Here is a 26,090-nt window from a genome sequence, read left to right as displayed (position 1 = left end):
GGTTTATTGCACTTGATCATTCACTGACATGCTTATAATCCTTCAACATCCCCTATCTCCTGTGGACCACTTTAGGATCACAACACGCCTCTTGTGCCATCGTTAATATGCAGCAAGCCTCATGTCAAAAATATTTAGCAATAAGCAGCAATAGTATATTTCCAAGTTATTTTTAGTAAAAACGCACCCCTTATTTCAAGTTTACATTTCATTTTTTGCACTTGTGAAATCGTATTTATTGACAAAACTACCCCAGCAATATGTTCTGTGGTATGAAATGTTCTCAATTTTAAGACATCATGGCTAACTGCAAAGAAAATTCTATCACATCATATTGTGAAATACATAAACTGTGCAATTATGTGACTCGACTTCCTTCAAGACAATTGTAACTTTGCAAATTATTCTACAGAATATTCATCCGTAATATAAAATGGTTTGTTTACTACTGACCTTTACCGGTTGTGGCTTTTCCTCACTTAAACTAAAATATTGCCTCTCGTTGTGGTTGGCCCTGACGAGTCCCACAGTTAAAAATTGGAAGGCACCAGTTAGTACCACCATAAGGCACGAGAGATTTGTCTATACTAGCAGACAGGCTCTGAAGAAATTTGAGAGCATATGGTACAGATGGTTAGAGTCTCCAATCTATGCTGTGTCATCTAGTTCAGATGCTCCGAGTACTTAAGTGTATGGCACCCGCAGTTCTTATAATAAATATCTGAGTCCATATGGTGAACCCTGCATGTGTAACATACCTATGTATGAGCATTTACGATGTATGATCCTAATGAGAATAGCACATATACTGTTATTATGCTTTACTGAAGTCTTGTAAACTGCGTCATTTAATTCTGATGTGTATGCGATTGTTTTTCTTTTTGTTGTTTGATATGTTTGTACCTTGAAAAATTCCAATAAAAATACTGGATTTAAAAAAAAAATATATTGCCTCTCAGAATTTCATAATAGCCAAGTTATCCAGAATGCAAAGCACAACACTTACCCTGACGAGACCAAGAGATCAATGGTGTGACATTCCCCTCGACCATACACTCCATCACTGCACTCTGACCCACTTCCACAGTCAGGTTCTGTGGTGCTCTAATGACTGTCAGTTCATCAGGTAATGGTTTCCCATCTGCAAAGGATCATATACAGGAAAGGTATGAGAGAAAGCTGATGAGTGCAAAGAGCTAATTACATGGAAATCCATCAATGGAAGTTAGAGTCTTATGATCAAATCGTTAATTGGCAGAAACACACAGTTGCAAGCACACGCTGAGTATGTAAGGGCAAGTGCAGATGGCTCTTCTGCCTCACAGCACTGGGGTCGTGAGTTCAATCTCCGACCATGGCCTTATCTGTGTGGAGTTTGTATGTTCTCCCCGTGTTTGCGTGTGTTTCCTCCGGGTGCTCCGGTTTCCTGCCACACTCCAAAAACATGCTAGTAGGTTATTTGGCTGATATCAAATTGACCCTAGTCTGTGTATCTGTCTCTGTGTGTGTTAGGGAATTTAGATTGTAAGCTCCAATGGGGTAGGGACTGATGTGAATGAGTTCTCTGTACAGCGCTGCGGAATTAGTGGTTCTATATAAATAAATGGTGATGATGATGATGATGATGGCTCAGTGAGGACCCAAGTGTGAGAGTGTTGTGTGTCCTGCAGGGGGCAGAGGACCAGGAGGGTGTAATGTACATAAAGAGAAACTGTGACCACAGTGTCTGGCTGAGGAGAGAACCTAGGAAATACAAGAAGTGTGTATTCCTGTTCAGTTACTAAAGAGAAAAGTGGTAAGCGGCCCAAACATAAGTTAGGGATTTCTTGATTTCTTTAACCCAGTACTATTTTGTTGTTAAGTTTGTAGATGATTAAAGCTCATTTATGTTCCAAAAAGTCTGAGCTTACTGGGCAACAATTGTGTTACTTTCAAGATTATGAGAAAAGCACCTCACTGACTTTAACATTTGCTGGCGCAGCTGTGATTACTGTGTATAAAGCACTTGTGTCTTAGAAGCCAGATTATATAGACAAGTGCAAATATATATACGCATTTTAACCAGAAGCATTATTACAATATTAGGCAGTGCTGAGGAATAGCCCTGTGGTTAATAAATAATGGATAGCACTCATCCATGAGTTACTGAAGATAGGCCAAATTGTACTAGAATGTTCACAGTCAGATTCATTAAATCATTATAACAATAAAACCTTTGTTAGATTTTCTATATACATTTGATAAGGGGTTTTATAAGAACCATATGGGGACTCATAGAAATCACACACCAGTAACAGTAAACAAACTACACAACGTATACGAAATGGGGAAAGTAACAAGTAAACTTTGTATTATGATAAAGATTTTTCAGGATGGCAAATTGTTGTTATCTGTATACCCTGTCAAACATTTGTAAAATATATTTTTACTTTATTTTATAAAATACCTCCCATAGAATAAAAAATATGAAACATTTCAAATATTTTTGAAAACACAAGATGATGATGATTTGCACTATCTTGCAGACAGTGATGGGTATTTTGACATGCTGGACCTGAGTCATTAAGGAGAGCAAAGCAAAAAAAAGGAAAAAAGGAGTAACTTTGCACCTGGGCAAAACCATGTTGCATTGGAGGGGGGAGGTAAATTTAAAATGTGGGGTCAGATTTATAGTTGGGGTAGGGCATGTCCTAGATCAACTTTAAATTTCAGTGTAAATAAAGCTATCAAGTATTTGTGTGCTACATGTAAAAGCAGCCAGTATTTAACTTATGTGAAAAATAAGAAACTCATTTGCACCCCTTGTATTGGAACATGGTTTGTCCAGGATCAAATTTACTCCTTTTTTTCCCCTTTCTCTCCTTAATGACTCAGGGCCGTTGTCCATTGTCTTGAGAAAGAAACACCTGGGGCTAAATGTATCATACTCCGGTTTCTTCAACTCGCGGGAGTTCGGCGAGATGACAGCTAAAATTGAAAGCGGCGCTGCCTTGTAAAGGCAAGTTTGCCTTTAAAAGGTAGCGCCGCTTTAAATTTTAGCTGTCATCTCGCCGAACTCCCGCGAGTTGAAGAAGCCAGAGTACGATACATTTACCCCCTGCAGTTTGGGTGATTCCCACTCTCCTGCTTTATTTAAGGACTTAATAATTCTATGACTTGATTTCACACCAGGCTTTATAACAACCAAGTAGCTATGTCCCATGAACTAAAGATTTCATTCTTTCCGACTTATCGTCACTAAATAGATCTACACATATGAGTTGTAAGGATTGTTACAGGTCATGCAATGATGAGCAATTACCTTTCTCCACAGACAGCTGCACCTCATTGCTGTATATGGTCGCCAGCGAGTTGTTGGCCACACAGCGATACAATCCTGCGTCCTCCTGCTGTACCCCAGAGATCTGCAGGACCCCGGAGGGAAGGGCGATGAACCTAAAACAGACCATAGGACACCTGATAGTCAGAAGGACATCGCCCCTATTTGTGATGCCCTTGCTCCTAAATTTGGGTTGTGACTTTATCTTAGACGATCATACTTCTAGGTCACAACATTCTCGTAACACCAGCTCTGTCTATGCAGCTAATGGTTTGCAATAATTAAAGAGTAGGATCTGGAGAGCAGCAATCTGGAATATTATCACACTGCAACATAAGGTCCTTTTGGATGTGTGCCACCCCTCCAGTAAGTAATTGTGCCATCCTGCCAGTGCTGACACCAACAACTGACGTTCTCTGCCAAGCATCCTTATTATATAGTTTTCAGGTAATATTTCACTTCATCAGACATGTGTGCAAACCAACCCAGGAGTTTAAGGCACGAGGATCTTTCTTCTTTCACATTTCTTAGCTGTCAATCACACCTTATTTTCAGTCCATTATACTTCGTGCCTCTGAAATTGTCCTGGTTGTTTGTTTTTAACTAAAAAACACAGTGCCATCAGTACTACTTTAATGGTTCTGCATGTTTGATACAAATCCCAGCATCTGCCTCTCCTATTGCACAAATATGCACACAGTTTTGTGAAAACGGGAACAAAAAGATGTCACAAAAGGCAGAATAAACTAGAGAAAGTTTCAGAAAAGTTTATGTTAGTTGGGGGAACGATCAAATAAATATTAATAATAAAAGAGAAATTATTAATACTGTAGTAACTTTAGCATGACAATAACATATAACCAATTTAGTAAATTAGTAAATAACCAAAATATATGAACAAGAGTTTATTAACAAGTTAATACTGTAAATAACACCTAAAAAGTAAATGTTGGAATCGAGAAGTAGAGAAGACATCAGAATATAACTAAGGAAATAGAGAAGTTGTTTCTACAGACACTACAGCCGGAACATTCCAAATGGAGATGGAAGAAGAGATTGGGAGACCTGACATTGAGGGCACAATATGGGACATCACTGAATTCTGATATTATAAATGGGTCAGATGATCATGCTTTGATGTTTGGATGCCTTATGTTTCGCCAGACATTGAGGGCCTGATTGATCAAGGCACGTGTCTGCTGATCACGTGTCTGCATTTTGAGAGTATCATATGCAAAATCACTCTGAGCATGCCCAGAACCAGAACAAACATACATGAACACAGCCCTGTCTGCTCTGTCTTCAAGCGTAAGGACACTAACTACAGCCTACGATTTGGTGGAGTGAACGGGGCAGGGAAGGGGTGTTTTGCTGCAGTCACTGTACAGTAGGGGCGTTCCAAACTGAAGCGCACACAGCCATGTCCGAATCCAGCTCTGAGCGTCTCAAAGTTTCTTGTTTTTCTGCCGTATCTCCAGCTCCAGCTAGATTGCTAAGCTAAGTCCTGATCAGTAGTGATGACAGTCTTGTATGCATGCTATAACATGTGTTTACAATCACAAGCAACTGTAAAAATTTATTTTATGCTCTGTAGATATTAAGAACATTCTAATAAATGTATTTCATGATGGTTAAAAAAACACCTTTCTTTTTAGTTGTTTTATCATTAATTCCAATATTATTAACATGTGACATTAATTCAATCATCTTTTTTTTTTTGCTAATTTGTAATCCACATAGGTATTGGACTTATCCTGAAGCGTCTTGTGTAGTAGAGAACAGAAGACCTGCCCACATACCATGCATTGATGAATTTGGGAGTGCGTAATGCCTAAATACGTGCGTTTGATACTAAACACAGGTTGCACTCAGTAAGTGTGCCTTGATGAATCAGGGGCTGAATGTGATGTGCACAAAATGTATTCAAATGTATGCAGCACGGTGGCACAGGGGTTAGCACTGCTGCTGCACAGCACTGGGGTAATGGGTTTCATTCCAATCAAGGCCCTATGTGTGTGGAGTTTGTATGTTCTCCCCATGTTTGTGTGGGTTTCCTCCCATACTCCAAAAACATACTGTTAGGTTAATTGGCTTCTGACAAAATGGCTCTTAGTGCATGTGTGGTAGGGAAATAAAAGATAATAATGTATTGTCTTCCCTGTCAAAGCATAAAGAGCTGTACTTCTCCTTTCTGATGCTCAGCGAGGAGGAGCTGGACATGTCAGCCTTTCATTCACTGGGAGTCTTCTGTTTCAGGTACTGCTGCCAGGGAGATCTATGCATGCAAGTCACTCTTTGATCTTTCACTGTTACCAACTCACCCATGCAAGAAGCATATAGATTTGTCTCCAAATCACACAGGCTTTGAAGCCTTGGTCTTCTCCATGTCAGATGTTTCTGGGTTTTAACACTACAACCACTATTTAAAACACAAACTACAGGCCACGATTCATCAGCACTTTGTCGGTAGCCCATTTAATGATAGTGACAACAGTAATCCAAGGGCATTAAGCCTCTCATTTCATTAAGGCAGTAATTATTGAATTGTATTTGTGAATAATTAATGAGAAAGATATTTTTGTTTATGTAAATAGACTGTGAGGCTCACATGTGGCCGGCCTTTGGGGCTTTTGTCCACAGGGCACCAACAGAGTCAAAGAAATCAGTCATGTATATTAATTGCAGGTTATGTTCCATGAGGTGTGAGCCACTGAACTAGCAACGTATCTTTCTCAAAAATATTAATATAATCTCAGTCTTACAACTTCTTAGGTTTGTGTCAGATCAATTGGAGTCTGATTTACTTACCTATCGCTGACAGGGAGCAGAGACTTGTCTCTCTGCCAGGTTATGTGTGGTGGTGGTGACCCATCAATGCTGCACTCAAACCTCGCCGGGCTGTTCTGCAACACAGCCTGAGGTTTAGGGTGAAGGTGGAAGGAGGATAGCCCTTGGGAGACACAGAATAATAAAGTTAAACACAGGTATATATGATAGGCACTAATCTGAGTGAAAGCTGTTTGCATTATGGGTAAGCAGCCTTTGCCAGCTTTTACTGAACTAAACATTGGAGCATGCCAAGATGGTCTACACTGATGTACTACATAAGCCTTATTTACAGAATGGAAATGATTTGTCTACAATTAATTTAAATTTCATATAAATCGGGATGGTCAATTTCTAGGCCAGTGAGGCAATTACCTTAGATGTTAAAAAGATTATCTCCCAACTTGTCCAAGAATAAACAGATTTCACTGTGACTTGTTCCTGCCTACCGTATTGGCAAAAGGTTCTGTTGCAATTAATGCAAAAGTATTTAACCTGTTTATGACCAGTCTGAATGACCAGTCGCCTGGGCGTCTGAAATTAGGCTGCTGTCTCCCTTCACTAACAGTGACTGATTTGTCAGTGGTAGACATGCAGAGATGTTTCAATGCAGACATTTTTGTTCTCATTCCACTGCCACTGGCACAGATGGTTTGGTCTGATTCCATTGCAACTGGCACAGATGGTTTGGTCTGACTCCACTGCCACTGGCACAGATGGTTTGGTCTGACTCCACTTCCACTGGCACAGATGGTTTGGTCTGACTCCACTGCCACCGGCACAGATGGTTTGGTCTGACTCCACTGCCACTGGCACAGATGGTTTGGTCTGACTCCACTGCCACCGGCACTGATGGTTGGTCTGACTCCACTGCCACTGGCACAGATGGTTTGGTCTGACTCCACTGCCACTGGCACAGATGGTTTGGTCTGACTCCACTGCCACTGGCACAAATGGTTTGGTCTGACTCCACTGCCACTGGCACAGATGGTTTGGTCTGACTCCACTGCCACTGGCACAGATGGTTTGGTCTGACTCCACTGCCACTGGCACAGATGGGTTGGTCTGACTCCAGAGACCTGAAGAGCAAGCAGTCTTCAGGTAAGTGGCTGTGTATTTCTGTGTGTTTGGGAGGGTGGTTATAATAGTGGGATTAAATAGTGGGGGAAGTAGGTGTTGAAAACGGATGGGGGGCGTAGTGTAAACTTGGAGGTGGTGTGTGAAAATATATAATATGCAGTGCTATATCTGGTACCAAGACTAATGTGCACACTCATATCTGGTGGCAGGAATGAAATGTAGAGCTATATCTTGTGCCAAGACTAATATACAGCAATATATCTAATTACAAGACTAATATACTGCAGTATATCTATATCCAAGACTAATATGCAGCGCTAGATTTGGTGCCAAGAATAATATGCAGAGCTCTATCTTGTGCCAAGACTTATATACAGCAATATATCTAATTACAAGACTAATATACAGCAATATATCTAATTACAAGACTATATCTAATTACAAGACTAATATACTGCAATATATCTAAATCCAAGACTAATATGCAGCGCTAGATTTGGTGCCAAGATTAATATGCAGAGCTATATCTTGTGCCAAGACTTATGTATAAACTCATATCTGGTGGTAGGAATGAAATGTATAGCTATATCGGATTCCAAGACTAATGTGCAGGGCTATATCTTGTGCCAAGACTAATATGCAGCACTATATCTAGATCCAATACTAATATGCAGTTTTATGAATTGTAGCTGGTGCCAGGATTAATATGCAAAGCTATAGCCCATGCCAATGCTAGTATGCAAGCTGATTGGTGCTGCTGGTAGCATTTTTCTCATTCACTCACATCATCCACATATGTTTATTTGGTGAGGACTAAAGTTGAATATGGGGGTGGGGGCATAGCTCTCTGTGGCAGATTTGAGTGAAGGGGAGAGCTGTGTACCATCCACAGCTTTTGGCTACAATTGTTTTCATGCAGGGAATGAGTGGGGCTTAATGGATTGTGGATGAAAAATACATGTTTAGGGTCTTTCTTATACTACTATGGGATATTACTACAAGTTATTGTGGTTGAAGTTCACTGGTAATAAAATCAGTGGGACCCACCTGACAATCTGATAGTTCCAGTCCTGCCCTTCACAACTCCCAAGGAGTCCTGGACTGTGCAAAAGTAACTTCCCTCAATGTCTGCTCCATCCCCCTGTGATACGAGCAGTGACCCATTAGGAAGCACAGCGAGGTCTTCTAGGATTAGTTGATCTCCATCCTTCCACCATGTGACATTAGAGGACATATTCTTGTTGCCTTGGTCACAGTGCAAGATGGCGTCCTGACCTGGCAGTAGCACAGTGTCTGTGGGGCCAGAATGGCAGCTGAGGTCTAGCCAGGCGCTCTCTCCTGCCAAAGAGAATAACAACAAACTATTTTATAATTTTATAGAGACAGCAAACGCAAATATGTTTGTTTGCTCGTTTTTCTATATTGTACACAATGTGCATATGCATACATCTGTATATTAATATTTGCATGTTGTTGACTTCGGTCTACTTACAACTGGAGATGCAGAACAGGGACGGGCAAGCACAATCCCATACTTACCGTCAATTTTGACCCTGCTGCCAAGTCCAGGGTGCGTGGCCAAGCGAATCAAATCATTAGCCACACCACCCATTGCTTAATATCCCGATTTTTGGCTTTTAATAACAGGGGCCAGAATGTCATGATTTGCCGTGAAACGCTTCATTAAGCCCGACCCAATTCACTAGGGAAGAGGGTAGAATTTGGGAGGTTGCACTATACTCCCAGGAGTGCAGGAGATCTCAGAGAAATTTGTGAGTCTCCCAACATTCTGGAAGACTAGGCAACTATGCATAGACCAAATGCAGTAAGAGTATATTCCCGCAGTTACAACACAATCAGACTTAGACACATTTACAAATACACCTTTTAGGAGGCGTATCATTTGGGAATGTTGGAGGTCTGGTGGAACGATACACAATAATGATGACAACTATCAGCAGCACTAAAGAGCTGCTTCTGACTGGGTACTTGCGTATTGGCCCAACATTTAAATCATTAGCTTTGTGGCTATATTATATGAAATTGCATCCATCTTTCATACTACTTAATTGACATTTCCATTTGTAGTATTGCAGGAGAAAAGATTTCATCAGCAAACAGGATTGGTGCTATTTACAAGTAATTACATTTTATGTCGAACATGTGACTTTCCCATTTATTAATAGCAGTCATAACAATATTCTCTCTTGTGTATATGACACTTCGGGCCCTATTCATCTTTGGACGTAAGTCCCATTCAATGCCTTATTTTGCGTGAAACTGCTCTGCGCATGTTCAGAAACTGACTTTACGCCAGTGAACGCGAGTGCATGCAAATCAAGCTCAACCGCAAATGACACTTCTGACTACATTTTGAAAAGCCAGAACAGGGGAGGGAAGGGGGTTATACACGTAGGCAGTGTACAGTAAGGGCGTGCCAGGCTGAGTGCAGGCACATTCGTCAGATTCAAGCTCTGAGCATCTCTGAGGTGATTTTTAGCCGTATTACTTGCACCAGCTACAGGACAGGTGTAAGTGCCGACCAATAGTGATGACTGATGTGTATGCAGGCTAGAACATGTGTTAGCAATTAAGACAAACTGTGAAATTGCATATTATGTACAGTAGACATTAAGAACATCCTGATTTATGTAAATCATGTAAAAAAAACAAAAAACTTTTTTTTAATGTATTTTTATGAATGATTATAGTATTAAGAGGTTTTAATGTAGTTAATATTTTTTTTATTTTTTCATGCGTTCTGATGGGACTTTACATTGCACATATGCATTGTGCGTATCCTGCAGTGTGCTCTGTCTGTCTGTATACGGGAAGTAACGTGTAGCCAAAACGTACTTATGCTGCATTTAAGTGGAAACGTTTCCTGAGATCCACTTCTACTTGAATACAGGTGTTAATGCGTGTAATTGCGGTCTGATTTTAAAACCACAAATTACGTTCCTACTATGTTCCTTGATGAAACAGGCCCTCTGTAATTGCGTAGCCCTTGAAGAACAAGGTATCGGGACCTGTTGCCCTCCTGTTTTTCTGTACTCCCAAACATTATTTTATTGCCTGTGTTTTGTCTACCTGAATATTAATAAAACTGAAAGTGAGGGAGAAAAAGCATTCAGGGTTGAAAGAGTGCAGATTGGGAACTAGACAAACCATCAGGAATAGCTAATATGAAATCAGGCAGGCCAAGGTCAACAAACAAGTATTGTAAAGTGGTCCAAAGCAGGTGGCCTTCAGTCGGGTGCAACAGCAAAGCAGAATCTATAACATGCAGGCCTGGGCCTATTTAGTCATATTCGCACTAGAATGTTATGAACCCATAGATTGTAAGCTTGCGAGCAAGGTTCTCTTACCTCTCTGTCTGTATGTATTACCCAGTATTTATTTTATTAATGTTTTTTACCAATTGTAAAGCGCTACGGAATTTGCTGGCGCTATATAAATAAATGTTGATGATGATGATGATGATGATGAAAACTTTTACATTACATGTGTATGCTCCTAAAAAGGTACTCATCAGGAGTAACCCTTATGTTGGACTTGTGGTGGTATATAGATATTTGCCTCTAGCAGTGTTAGAATGAGGGCAAAAATGGAATACAAGGTTCTGCTGTATGCAGACAATGGTAATACTAACGGGTAACCTATGTTCTCATTTTCACATCTTTTGCGCAACTTTAAGGGCTTAGTTTCTTCTTAGGCTTCAAGATTAACTCATTTAAATATGAAGCACTCAACATTAATCTTTCTCTGCACTCAGCTGAATTACTAGCAAATTTTATTTCACTTGGAAGTCTTTTAGACTGAAGTACCTCAGAGCTCATCTCACCAACTCTTACACTAGGCTTTATGCAGTGAATCATCCATACATTATTAAGAGCCTTAAGAAGGTTTTGGAAGCGTGGGACAGAAATGCTACTCCTTGGATCAATAGAATGCACTGTTTAAAAAGGAATTTCCTACCTTGATAATGTATTACTTTGACACCTTGCCTGTTGGGTGGATTGGGAGTTCCATTGTTACAAAACTATTTTCTAGCCGCCAAAGTGTCCCACATCTCTAAATGGAGTAGAAATGTAGACTGCAACCTTTGGGCACCAAAAGAACAATTCTACTCTCCAGACATGGTATTATCCACACTGGGTGATCTTTTCCAGAAAGATAAACTTAAGCCCTTTCCACGACTGGTTAGTAGTGACAAATAAGTATACTCTGATTGGTTGTCCTATTCACAGTGACGACATTGGACATGTTTTGGGCAGCACGGTGGCTAAATGCTTAGCACTTCTGCCTTACAGCACCCGACCATGGCCTTATCTGTGTGGAGTTTGTATGTTCTCCCTGTGTTTGCGTGGGTTTCCTCCCACACTCCAAAAACATACTGGTAGGTTAATTGGCTGCTAACAACTTGACCCTAGTCTGTGTGTGTGGTAGGGAATTTAGACTGTAAGCTCCAATGGGACTGATGTGAGTGAGTTCTCTGTACAGTTAGGGATGTGCACCGGCCACTTTTGGTGTCTCGTGTTTTGTGTTTTGGATTCGGATTTGCTTGAGGTTTTGGGTTCGGATTTGTTTTGCAAAACACCTGACGAAAGGTTTTGGTTTGGATTTAAGGTTTTGGATTCGGATTTATTTTGAAAAAAACATAAAAAGTGCTAGAAACCAGTTTTGTGTTTTTTTTTTCACTCCTACGCTATTACTAACCTCAATAACATTCAATAACAATCATTTCCACTAATTTCCAGTCTATTCTGAACACCTCACAATATTGTTTTTAGGCCAAAAGGTTGCACCGAGGTAGCTTGAGCACATAATGCCAAAAAAAGAGGTACAAGATGGAATTGCTCTGGGCCCTCCCTCCCACCCCTCGTGAGATTCGACGCAAGACTTGGACGACAGAGCCTCGTTTTCATTTTTTTGCCCGCCGGAAATATCCGAACAGTGCTCGGATCTCGTTCGGATCCGCACTGTTCGGGTGAGCTCGGATTATCGGAATCCGAGCCCGCTCATCTCTATGTACAGTGCTGTGGAATTAGTGGCGCTATATAAATAAATGGTAATAAAAAATTGTAATGTTTTTCACCATTGAGCAGTAGTAATATTAAAAATAATTATTATATAAATCAATTTCTATAGCTCCAGTGAAGCAATTTACAATTGGAGACAAACACAGTAATAAAACAAGACTGGCTATTAAAAGAGAGACAGTATCCATTTATATATGTATATTTGCATACATGTATATATTTACATATTCACCTCTATATGCATACTTATATTCCTGCTCATATCAATAGGGTATTACACATTTGTGTGGCATTCTCGCACATTTGTGTATTTTCTTGTCTGAGAGTTAATCCAGCCTATTTCCCATTTCCCCCATTCCCTAACACCACAAGATTATGTAGCTAAAAATATTGATTACTTAAAAATGTTGCCACTTCCAGTCCTGATAATTACACTGGCCCCCACAGCCCAGAGGGGCTGGGAACACTCAGAGGGATTTTTACTAGAAAAAACTGGTAACTTCTGGCACAGGGAGGGGGAGTTGCTGTTTCTTGCTTGTTTTTGAGTCCTGTGCTGATCATCCTGAGGCCTGTTTTCACAATGGTACGGGGACTTCACTCCCTGTTGTAGTGGAAATCAGCCCAGACTGTCTAGAGCTGGTTAAATATTAGAGGAGGGGGCTTGTTTTTTTTTTACTTTAATGTAAACCGTTCCAACCCTGTGAAATCAGAGCCAGCACTTTGCTTTGGGTGGGGTGGTGCATTTTTCTTTTATTCTTCTTTTTCAAATCCAAGTGAATAGATATTTTTTTTTTATTGGTTTTCTACATAATGGCAAAGAACTGAAGATGTCATGGGCTAGATTAAAGTTAAACACTATGCCGTCTGCAAAATAACATGACTGCACAGTCAGTCTGGAAATGTCATAGGATTTAAAGTCAGCACAAAGAGCGCCAGGTAATTTGCATCAGATACAGACAAGACTAAAGCTGAGTACCTTTAGTGCAGGCCTGGCCAACATGTGGCTCTCCAGGTGTTGTGGAACTACATGTCCCAGCATACTATGCCAGCTATCGGATGGCTATCTGCTGGCAGAGCATGCTGGGGCTTGTAGTTTCACAATGCCTGGAGAGCCACAGGTTGACCAGGCCTGATTTAGTGCAATTGGCTGATGATTGCACATAATGTAAATTGCAGATAGCAGACAGCTGCAAATGGGAACAACTTTAAATGACATCACTGGTAATTAGGGACGGCTTATTGCAAGTGAAAAATTTTTTTGTAGGAAATCAGCTAAATCGGATGACAAAATATATATTCTATATATTCATATTTTACATACACTGTAGTCATTTATCTTCTACAACAAGAGTGTAAACAATTAGGGATACAAGTGTAATTATTCCTTTCAATAGCCTATATTTTATCAGCGATACTGTAATATTATGATAATAAAATTAATAATTGCAACAGTACTTTGTTCTAGTAAGTAGGTCAGAGAACTATGTGTTGATGGTATGAATAGTAAAATTCTAGGGATTGTCTGTAAAACTATAGACCTATCTAATTACCTTCTTTGCATCAAAGTATCATAGTAAAGACCACAATTAAATATTAATGGTTGTTCCAGACATTTTTACCTTATTCATATACATTTTGACTATTTTTAAACTGTCTCTTGCAGTTGCTAGGAGACAGTGATGTCCAACATTCCGCTCTTTGCTTCTGTGCCATCAGCTCAGTTAGGATACACCTAGGTTCTGCTCCAGAATCATAATGTATCACTAGGATTTATGAAAATGCATAGCTTTATTCGTATGTGTTATATTGTGCTAGGTGCTGCTCCCATCTTAAGTATGTTGGGCATCACCTTCTAATAGTCTAAAGATTCTATGAAAACACCTTGCTAGAGACACCTACTTTATAAAACGTATGCTTTATCTGTCTGTCAGTGACCTGGTTAGAAGATGTCAGCCTCCTCTCAGAGTGGACATGTTACCTATACATGGTAGAGTTACATTCTCATGTATATTCAGCCATGCAGCCCATACAATGGCTGCTTTCACTATGTGCAAATGACAGGTCCACATTAGGTCCTTCATCTAGGAATAAATGGAAGACTGCCTGAGGAATACACTGAGTATGATCAATATGTATTTTGAAACATTTAACCATTTAAGCACAGTGGGCCTGATTCAAAAGGAAAGCAAAAAAGTGAGTAACTTTGAATCCTGGCAAAACCATGTTGCAATGTAAGGGGAGCAAATCAGTTTATTATATTGCACATAAGGAAAATACTGGCTTTTTTCATGTAGAACGCAAATACTTGATAGCTTTATTTTTATACTTACACTCAAAGTTGATCTAGAACATGCCCTACCCCAATTATAAATCTGTTCTCACATTTTAAATTTACCCCCCCCCCCCCCCCCCATGCAACATGATTTTGCCAAGGTTCAAAGTTACTTATTTATCTTGCGTTACTCTCCTTAATGAGTCAGGCCCAGTATATTATTTTGCCTAATTAGGGTTACTTGTCTTTGAACACAATGCTGAAAGCACTACTTATCATGTGCATATTAGAAATCACTTTTGGAGTTGTTTTCTTTTTAACACAGTATATGTGAAACATAAGGTGATGCAAAGAACTATGATACTGCCAGCAACAATGCGGTTTTCTATGAGTTATTTTCCTTAATGGCTGAAAAAGTTAAGCTTGAGAATCTCTTACCCTAAATTAAGATTTTACAGGATTATTAATGTACTTTCTTCCCTGTAAAAATAAAAGGTATAGAGGCTCTCTGGTAATATAGAAACAATGCTGGCCACACGTTAAGCCAAGCCGTTTTCCAAACCACTCTATAAGAAATGAAGAAGATGTGATAGCTTCAATCTTTCTGGATTCCATTTACGGTCTCTACAATAAGAAAGATTCCCGAACAATATGGTCGATTTTAATGACACAGCTTTCCAGGCTTGAAGCATAATGGTACACTCATTCTTCTTTTTAAGATTCGTGGACTCAATAGCAATGCCATCCAAGACAATATTTGAATGCCCTGATGATGAAACATTAGCTAGAGGTAAAAGACTGATTCATACAGGGTCTTTAAAAAGTACTCCTTCTGTGTGTCATTGATATTGGTAAAAACAAAGTAGGTTAAGTATTATGGAACCGCCAGAACTCAGGACCTTTGTTAGCAGCCAATTAACCTACCAGTACGTTTTTGGAGTGTGGGAGGAAACCGGAGCACCTGGAGGAAACCCATGCAAACACAGGGAGAACATACAAACTCCACACAGATAAGGCCATGGTCGGGAATTGAACTCATGACCCCAGTGCTGTGAGCCAGAAGTGCTAACCACTTAGCCACAGTGCTGCCCGCATAAAATCTATGCAGATCAATCCAGGAGATGTTTTTTCATTTCTCTCAGTATCCTTAGATTTTCAACATGCTAAACCAATTTATCAAATGACAAGATATCTGTACTGATATTACATAATGTGTATTCTTTGTGTAACCCTGGTTTTGACATGTGTGCATTATTACCAGGTAGCTAGGATGTTACCTCTGCTGAAATATTTGACATAGCTGGTATTTTTAATTGATATTGTACATTGGGACAGGGAGTATATAAATGCCTTTAATTGTGCTCGGTATATACAAACACATGTGTAAATGATTTTGCACTTTGCCAATGGCTCTCTACAGGCTGGCATAGGTTTGTCATATATGCTATAAAGTGCTGTGTGCATTGAGTGGTGCCCTATACATGGACTCATTCATACCCAGGCCCGGCGCTCCCATTAGGCAAGGTTAGGCAATTGCCTAGGGCGCCGGGACCTACAGGGCGCCTCGAAATTAAAAAAAAACGGAAATCCACGGGGAGGAGAGGAGGGAAGGGGCTATTGAATCTTACCTGCATGAAGCTGCTCCTCTCTGCTCTGTCTTCTCCCCTCCGCTCACTGACAGTGACAGGCCGTGATGATGTCATCATCACGGCCCGACAGTGTCTGTGAGTGGAGGGGAGAAGACAGAGCAGAGAGGAGCAGCTTCATGCAGGTAAGTTAAAGAAAGACATGGGGAGGGAAGCGCAGCGGCGATTTTTACACGGGGGGGGCGGCGATTTTTAAAGGGGGGCGGCGATTTTTAAAGGGGGGGGGGGGGCGATTTTCACACGGGGGGGCGGCGATTTTCACACTGTGCCTAGGGCGCCAAGGACCCTAGCACCGGCGCTGTTCATACCTACTTAATTAGAAAACAATTACACCTGACTTTTAATAAAAATATTTTCTTCTGTGTATTTCAATTGTGCAAATTCTTCCCCTAGTAGTATACACGGATCAACCACAACATTAAAACCACCTGCCTAACATTGTGTAGCTCCCCCTAGTGCATCCTGGTGCCATCTCTTCACCAAATAAATGATGCACACGCACCCGGATGTCCACGCACATGATGTAAAAGAAAATGTGATTAATCTAACCAGGCCACCTTCTTCCACTGATTTATAATCCAGTTCTAGCGCTCCACGTGCCCATTGTAGGTACTTTTGGCTGTGGATAGGGGTCAGCATGGGCACTCTGACTGGTCTGCAGCTACATAGCCTCATATGCAGTAAGCTGTGTGCTCTGACACCTTTCTATCATAACCAGCTACAATAGCTCTTCTGTGGGGTTTGCTCCCCACGCATATTAATAAATCTTGGGCACCCCTGTCATCAGTTCACCGGTTGTCCTTCCTTGGACCACCTTTGGTAGGTACTAACCACTGCATACTGGGAACACTGCACAATACGTGCCATTTTGGAGGTGCTCTGACCCAGTCGTCTAACCATCACATTTTGGTCCTTGTTGCTCAGATCCTTACACTTGCCAATTTGTCCTGCCTCCAACACATCAACTTCAAGAGCTGATTGGTGCTGTTTAATATATTCCACCCCTTGACAGGTGCAATTATAACAAGATAATCAATGTAATTCACTTGTCAGTGGTTTTAATGTTGTGGCTAATCTGTGTATACGGGATAATGTATTCTCCTCTGTAAATAATAAGGATGCTATGCCATATATAATATGTACGTGTGTGTGTGTTTTCTAAAAGAAATGAAAATGATCACACTCGTTCATTTGATATCTATTGCTACATCTAAAAATCATTTTTATTTTTAAAAAGGTGTTGAACTAGAAACTAGGAGATAGATTTAAAAAAAAAAAACACACAAAAAAATGGTAATATGATGAAACCATTTTTCTGCCCTATAAGACCTCACAAATCCACACCGTAGCCCTGTGAGAAAGGCATAAGTCTACCATAGCAAAAAGCCAATTTATCATAGAATTCCATTTAGCACGTTAGATCCATGCCTATTTTGCACAATGGTGTATAAGATCTTATACCCACTAATCCTGCTAATATAGGAACATCAGGGAGTAAATGTATCAAGCCGAGAGTTTTCCGGCGGGTTTGAAAAACCAATCAGATTCTAGCTATCATTTATTTAGTACATTCTACAAAATGAAAGCTAAAATCTGATTGGTTGCTATAGGCAACATCTCCACTTTTCAAACCCGCCGGAAAACTCTCAGCTTGATACATTTACCCCCAGGAGTCCTTGGAATATAAACATTATAAGAAAAAAAATTTGCAATTACTGAAACGAAGACTGACTTGAAACAAAAATACATATGGGACACCGAAACAAGGTGTGCTATGATAGGATCAATTACATATAAGAGGGCAATATCCACAGACCTCCTTTTGTGAAAGAAGCATGATTTGGGTGACGTTAATGTGCTTATTAAAACACCATTCATACTGCGCCTAAACCGGGGTCGTCTGGGCTTGTCCCGGCAAAAACCTGGGTTTTTCATGCAATATGAATGGGGTAATAATGTTAAAGTTTGAAAGAAAAAAAACATCACAAGAGGAGCCAATCAGAGCTCCTTTTGTAATGCTGCCATGGAGACCCGGGTAGACCTGTGTTCAGTATGAACAGGAGCTACCCGGAAATTTGGCATACTGGCATTAGTCTGTCCACTCTAAGTTTGGAGGACTAAATGTCATAAAATAAGGGTATATGTCATTGGGAGAGAGCAGCAGAGAAAGAGAGATTCAAGTTCTCCACATACACCTTTGCAACAGGCAAAAAACTGACCATGGACATAAAAGACAATAGGGCAGTGGTTCCCAAACTTTCTCAGTTCAAAGGCACCCTTAGGGTCACCATAATCTTTCCAAGGCACCCCTAGCCATAATAATTACCGGGTAGTCCCGTTTTTTAAGTAGTTGGGTAAAAATAACGTAAGATGTATTTAGGCCCCTTCACCATCACATTGTGCCCCTTCATCATATCACTGCGCCCCTTCACCATATTACTCTGCCCCCCTCTTCGTCATCTCACACTCTCTGTCCCCCCTCCGGCGTCTCTCTCTGTCCCCCCTCCTTCGGCGTCTCTCTCTGTCCCCCCTCCTTCGGCGTCTCTCTGTCCTCCCTCCTTCGGCGTCTCTCTCTGTCCCCCCTCCTTCGGTGTCTCTCTCTGTGCCCCTTCAGCGTGTCTCTCTGTGCCCCTTCAGCGTGTCTCTCTGTCCCCCTTCAGCGTGTCTCTCTGTTCCCCTTGAGCGTGTCTCTCTGTCCTCCTTCAGCGTGTCTCTCTGTTCCCCTTCAGCGTGTCTCTCTGTCCTCCTTCAGCGTTTCTCTCTGTCCCCCTTCAGAGTGTCTCTGTCCCCCTTCAGCGTGTCTCTCTGTGCCCCCCTTCACTCTTCGTTTCCTTTACTTACCTTCTTTCCTTGTTTTCTGCTGCCTTCTTTCCTGATGTCCTCTCTGCTGCTGCTCCTCACTGAGGCTGACGTTACGCCCGGCAGTCAGTGAGGAGGAGGATCTGGCGCTGGATAATTTTTTCTTCTTTTTATTGCTAGGGCGATCGCGGCACCCCTGTGACAGCGCCGCGGCACCCCAGGGAGCCGCGGCGCATACTTTGGGAACCGCTGTAATAGGGGGTAAATTTGCTAAAGCTTCTACAAAGGAAAAGTGGAGGTGTTACCTGTAGCAACCAATCAGATTTTAGCTAATTTCTAGAATGTACTAGATACAATCAGCATGCTGTATGAGCTCTTATAAGAGATAAACACAGAACAATCACTCATCACACCACTGTGAACCAGTAACAGAGCTGCTATTCTATTAGTACATTAAATGTAGGAGTCTCAGTGACACAAATTTGCAAATATATGATAAGCCACCGGCCCGTCAAGGCACTCCTGCTAATAGAGTGGTCCTAATTCTAAACAATGAGAGACATTGGGTCACATAGTCATATAGTATAGTTACAAACTGTTTTTATCTCTTTCCTGAATAACCCCATCCTCTTTCTAGCACCTGCTGTGAACTTTTAAATTGATTAAGTGACTTCAATTACTGTATTTTTTGTTTGAGCTATCTTGCCATTCATAACATAGAAAAAGGCACCTGTGACTTATGAATTATGGGGCAAGTACAATTTAATTTCTAAGCTCACGGGGGCAAAATGAATTTATAATAAAATTAAGGGTGCAATATTATTTTATAATGAAATTAAGAGGACAATATTATTTGACTGCTAAAGGGGCAATAATAAAATGTGACGGGAGCAACACTTATTATTTTATGATGGGTCACTATTTAATTGGCACACTTATGGTGACAAATCACCAGCGTTTAGAGTTTTAACCCTCCAAACCGTTGTATAATACATTCAACGGTTTAGTGGTGACAACGGCTGTTTCAAAACCGCCAAAAACAAAACCGTAGATTGATAGATTTCTCCCTAAGGTTCATTTACTGCAAAGGTGCCTATTTACCCACTGGCACATATATAAGTCATACTTGCCAACTCTCCTGGAATGTCCGGTGGACTCCCGAAATTCGGGTCAGTCTCACGGACTCCCGGGAGAGGTGGCAAATCTCACGCATCCCGCTACAGCCAGCACTAAATGACACGATTCGCGGTGAATCGCGTCATTTTGCCCTTCCCCCCCCCCCCTGCGACAAAACGGCATTTTCATCGCTGGGCCAAAATGACGCGATTCACTGCGCCCCACCCCCTCCCCAGTCACATCCCTCTCCCAGAAAGAGATTCTAGAAAGTAGGTAAGTATGATATAGGTGCATATTCATATTCATCTGGGAAAAGTTAACCTGTTTGCTCAATAGTGTCTGATGCTAATTCCTGAGTGTAAGGTTGAAAATAGTACACAAAACTTATTGTATGACATTCTGTTTTGGCTAATTGCTTCTATTCATGTGGTACCTGTCCCTTTCCTAAAGCATGTTCCCATCTGGGATGTCACATAGAGGTAGTGAACATTATACTTAGTGTGGATTCTTGTCTAGAATCTAGCAGGATGGCATTAAAATACATTTCCACTCCATTCCAGTACATTGCTGCTCATTACTTTAATAGATACGCTTCTGTCTATTAATAGATACACCTCAAGACATACAGTGTTCTGTAATAGCGAGACCTACTGAAATATAGAAACAATCATCTGTTACTCCCTAGTAGAGACACTGGAATTTATTTATGAAATGCAAAATGTAGGCTGCAAGTGTAAAACTAGCTTTGCACCTGCTGTGCGATTTGCATAGTATTTTAGGAGAAAAACCAGAAAAGTTTTATTGAATGAAAAGAGTTCTAAAGTACTAGGAAGTTGGACACAACATTTACACTTTTGCGCAGTGCGGCTCTTTGGATTGCTCCATCAGTCTGGAAGTTTAGGCGCACATTGAGTTTATGGAATCATCTCCAAGAACGGAAAGTAGGCAGTCACCTGGAAATGTGTCCAAGTAGGAGCACTAGTGCAACACGTAACCTATTAGCGGTGTGCATCCTTTGCGCTTCCTCTGATGAACTCACTTACAATTTGCAAACTAATGAGAACTACCTACAATACAACAGCAGATTCCAAAGTGTAAAGTGTGGATGTAGTAACCTTCTCTGAAGACAGTGGATATTATAGCTTTATAGCTACACCAGATTTAAATCACATGTGGCTGCAAATTCACAGAAAGTTTGGAAGCAGGTCATTTCTGAAGGTGGCAACAATATTCACAGCCCTTCCCTTTGGACTCACATCTGTCCCAAGATTATTCCTATCTGTGCTCCTCCTCAGCAATTGGAATCTCTAGATTTGTCTGTAGACACTCATTAAATTACACTATCATTACCACCAGAGACAAGTACAGGTTCTTCACTTAGCAGTAAGAAACCAGATCCACCACCTACAGCCAGTGTACTACATATAATGAGAGTCATAGGCGGAGAAGAGATATACGTTTTCTGTATCACTACATTACGGTGTCAGTAGTCACCATAGCTGCTCTCAAAGGATGGGGTGCATCAGTTTTCAACAAACTGGACCCATTGACTAAAGGAGTAAGCAAGAACTTTTAGAGATTTGAAGGTGGTGAGGAAAGCTTTTATAGTTTTTAACAGCTTAAACAATGGGTACAAGATCCTAGCTTCTGATGCAAGAATATTACAAAATGATGGTTTGGGAGGAATACAGCCTATTACAATTTAATGATCATTCATGGCATGGACATTTTGAAGGTTAGAAAAGTTGAGCAGAAAGTTCTTATCTAGACAATAATGGAAACTGATTCAGGAAATCTTTTTTTCGATTAGTCCACAGAATGTGTCTTGAACTTATGGCTGTAATGCTCAATGCCAAACTGCTCTGTCTTGCTCCCTGAAGAAGGGCTGGAGAGAGGTACAATAATAAGTGCCTGCAGACAACAGTAAAGCATGGTGGAGGTTCCTTGCAAATTTGGGGCTGCATTTCAGCAAATGGAGTTGGGATTTGGTCAGGATTAGTGGTGTCCTCCATGCTGAGAAATACAGGCAGGTACTTATCCATCATGCAATACCATCAGGTAGGTGTCCGATTGCCTCCAACTTTATTCTGCAGCAGGACAAGGACCCCAAACATACAGCTAATGTCATTAATAACGATCTTCAGCGTCAACAAGAACAAGGAGTCCTGGAAGTGATGATATGGCCCCCACAGAGCCCAGATCTCAACATCATCGAGTCTGTCTGGGATTACATGAAGAGACAGAAGGATTTGAGCAAGCCTACATCCATAGAAGATCTGTGGTTAGTTCTCCAAGATGTTTGGAACCACCTCCCGGCCAAGTTCCTTCAAAAACTGTGTGCAAGTGTACCTAGAATAGATGCATTGATGCTGCTTCAAAGGAAAAGTGTGGTCACACCAAATATTGATTTGATTTAGATTTTTTTACTGTTCATTCACTTTGCATTTTGTCAATAGATAAAAATAAACTATTAACACTGAAAGAAGCTCTCTTACTTTGCAGCTTTTTTTCCACCTGCGTAAATCTTTTGCACAGTGTTTATATATATATATATATATATATATATATATATATATGTGTGTGTGTGTGTGTGTGTGTGTGTATCTATACACACACACACACACACTAGCTGAAGTACCCAGCGTTGCACAGGATTAATATTAATTTTATTACACTATCAATGAGTTGGATGTAACTGTCAACATTTTAAAAATAATTAGTTGCTTAGCAGCTCTTCCAACACACCCATGAGCTGGCTGCCCAGTGTCATTTTGTTTTTCTATTAAATATCATCCAAATCCATCCAAAATAGGCTCCCTTGTCAAAGTGCTGACCAGCGTAGACCAATGAGAAGTCCAACTGGGACCACAACCCCCTAGTACAGGGGTGGCCAACCCGCAGCTCTGACTTTAAAATTGAGGCTCCTGGCTAGCTCTGTGATACTCTGTGGCTGTCAGCACCCAGAGCACTGCTGACAGCCACAGAGAATCACCCAGCCGGCCAGGAGCCTCAGCGCGTCTGACAGCAGCCTGCGACATGTGACCTCCTCTGCATAACACAGGGAGGTCACATTATCACTGCTATCCAATCAGGGAAGGAAGAGGAGAGTGTGTAGTCTGCTCTCCTTCCTTCCTCTGCTCGGGGTAAAGCATCTGAGTAACAGGTAAGAAAAGGACATGTGAGAGGCAGAATAGCATGCACATGGTAAGAGGTTGATTAGCATGTATGGGGCATGTCAGGAGGCTGATTAGCATGTATGGGGCCTGTGAGAAGGCTCATTGGCATGTATGGGGCATGTGGGGAGGCTGATTGGCCTGTATGGGGCATATGAGGGGGCTGATTGGCATGTATGGGGCATGTGGGTAAATCTCATGGCATGTGGAGAGGTTGATGTATATGTAAGGGGCACGTGGTAAGGTCTGGTGGGAATGTGAAGAGGTCTGAGGGACATGTTGGCTATTTATGTTTTTATTATCCCCACTTCAACAGATCCCTTCACAGTGATTGTGAATACAGAAGCAGCAGGAGCTACTGTGGAGAGAATGTAAGTACCCTTTGAACCCTCCTCCGCTGGACACAGCAGCAAGGTAAGAGCTGAGTTGACTAATATTATTATGAACATTTTGGCAATGTTGGATATATTATTTTTCACTTAGCGAGATATTGTAAATTATGTTATATTTTCAATAATGTGTGTTATGTATGCACATGTTTATACTGTGCATATGTAATGCACACATATATAAAAGGTAAAGTTGGCTCTTTGCCGTATCTATGGGTATTTTTTGGCTCTTAGGCTCTGACTGGTTGGCCACCCCTGCCCTAGTATGTCTTGTGCAATCCAATGTTACCAGTCTGTAAAGTTTTCATCCAAATCCATCCAGTGGAAGGCTCAGAAGAGGCTCGCTGGGTCAAAGTTCTGGCAGCTTACACCAAGGGAAGGTTCGACAGGAACCCTAACCAACCTAAAAATTGGCCAGGAGCAAACTGGACAAGCAAGTGTTGGTTTCATCCCAATCGGTGCAGGAGTGTCCAAATACATAACCAGATAGACAAACAAACCAAATCCATCCAGTGGAAGGCTCAGAAGAGGCTCGCTGGGTCAAAGTTCTGGCAGCTAACACCAAGGGAAGGTTCGACAGGAACCCTAACCAACCTAAAAACTGGCCAGGAGCAAACTGGACAAGCAAGTGTTGGTTTCATCCCAATCGGTGCAGGAGTGTCCAAATACATAACCAGATAGACAAACAAACCAAATCCATCCACTGGAAGGCCCAGAACAGGCTCCCCAGGTCAAAGTTCTGGCCAGCGTACAACAATGGGAGGTCTGACTGGGACCTCACCCCCCTAGTATGTCTTCTGGGATCCAATGTTACCAGTCTGTGAAGTTTTCGCCCAAATCCATCCAGTGGAAGGCTCAGAACAATTTCCCTGGATGAAAGTTCTGCCCAGTGTACAGCAACAGTTTGTCCGACTGGGACCCTAACCGCTCTAAAACCTAGACAGGACCCAGCTGGACCAGTTTACATTGCTTTCATCTCAATCGGTGCAGGGGTATTGAGGATATTCACCAACAAAAAAATAAACTTCTTCTTTTATATATAGAGATATACATATGTATATGTACTGTATGTTTGAATCCAGCTTGGTTATCTTAGCAGTGAAGTTTTTACACTGTATATATAATTCAAAAATAATTAGGCGCCAGCCATTGAGAAAACTTTGCTGCAAGGTTTTGTCTGAGACTGACATATAGGTAAACAATTCAGACTGCGGTTTAATAACAAACCACTGCTGTGCGCTACAGTTTAGGTAGTGAATTATAGTAGAGGTCTGTCGTATAGCCGTTGAGAAGACTTAACTGCAAGGTTTCGTCAAACACTGACATATAGGTAAACACTATAGACTGCAGTTTAATAACAAGCCACCCCTGTGCACTAGAGAATAGGTACTGAATTACAGTACTGGTCTCTCATGTAATTAGACATGGTTTTGGAATATAAAGTACAGTGCTCTCCACCATATAATAGAGATTTAGTCCTCTCTGTAATTAGAAACATTCCTCAGTATAATATAGAACTCTCTGCCACAATATAGTCCCATTACTTTGTAAACGAGACAAACTGACCTCCTCTATGTACAGAATGCATAGTGATAGACTATTCTGAGTAATAGACATTCTGGAGTAGGAGCATAGTAACATTGGTGAATAATGTGAACATTATCGGGATAATCCCTGATGGACTAATTACATATTTGATAATGTGAACTAGGATATATTTGGAAGGCATTTTCAGGATTTTAAAATAAAATTGGAGAGAGTGCTTAGAGGGGAACACTGATATTTCTTATCTAGGATTTTGAGTGTTTCCGAAACTAGATGTCAAACACGACTAAATACATTGCCTATACCCAGCTGCTAACACTTGTCACTGATGCAGCTGGAGTGAAAATGCTTTCAGACCAACTACAGAAACTTAAATGTCACAAATTTTAATCAATATTTGAGTACAAATCAACAATTTGTATGTTATTAACCACAAAACATCTCTATGTACTTATGATGTGTACAGCCAGTGGTCAAAGTGGAAATCTAGACTTGGCGATATGTAAATTTTGAAGTGGCAGTAAGGAAAATGTAAGTGAATTGAATGTGATAGTGTTACAATGAAGGCAGTAGGAGAAGTGGCGGTATGGCATACAACCGTATACACCCCACTTCCAGGACACACCTGAAAATCCTCATGGTGGAAAGAGTGATACATTAATAGGTTTGGACCACCCCCTTTAATAGTTTAAAATTTTTTAGGCTTTCCCCTAAAATACCTGGTTTGGCTTAGCTTAATTTTTGTCTTAAATTAATCATGAGAGGACGTGTACTTACTGTCACTTTAGTGTGTTTGAGCCCTTTTGATGCACTGGATGGAGAATGCCTAGAAATGCACTTTCCCACAGATTTGCAACTGAAAGGTGTACAATGCGTTGCACTA

General features: G+C 41.0%; 1 protein-coding gene across 2 annotated transcripts in view; it reads right to left on the bottom strand.

The window, feature by feature from the left end:
• Positions 1 to 26,090, bottom strand: part of IGDCC4 (immunoglobulin superfamily DCC subclass member 4) — a 55,232-nt gene that overhangs the window by 21,985 nt on the left and 7,157 nt on the right. For both annotated transcript variants that reach the window (XM_075207625.1, XM_075207626.1), the window contains exons 2-5: positions 8,273 to 8,563; positions 6,128 to 6,269; positions 3,302 to 3,435; positions 1,007 to 1,141 (exon numbers count right to left, since the gene is read on the bottom strand). In XM_075207625.1, the coding sequence (XP_075063726.1) occupies positions 1,007 to 1,141; positions 3,302 to 3,435; positions 6,128 to 6,269; positions 8,273 to 8,563 (702 nt within the window). The remainder of the gene's footprint in view (positions 1 to 1,006; positions 1,142 to 3,301; positions 3,436 to 6,127; positions 6,270 to 8,272; positions 8,564 to 26,090) is intronic.

The sequence above is a fragment of the Mixophyes fleayi genome, chromosome 4 (genome assembly GCF_038048845.1).
Source record: "Mixophyes fleayi isolate aMixFle1 chromosome 4, aMixFle1.hap1, whole genome shotgun sequence".
Taxonomy (NCBI): domain Eukaryota; kingdom Metazoa; phylum Chordata; class Amphibia; order Anura; family Limnodynastidae; genus Mixophyes; species Mixophyes fleayi.
The sequence above is the reverse complement of the archived record's forward strand: the minus strand, read 5'-3'. Positions and strand labels throughout refer to the sequence as shown.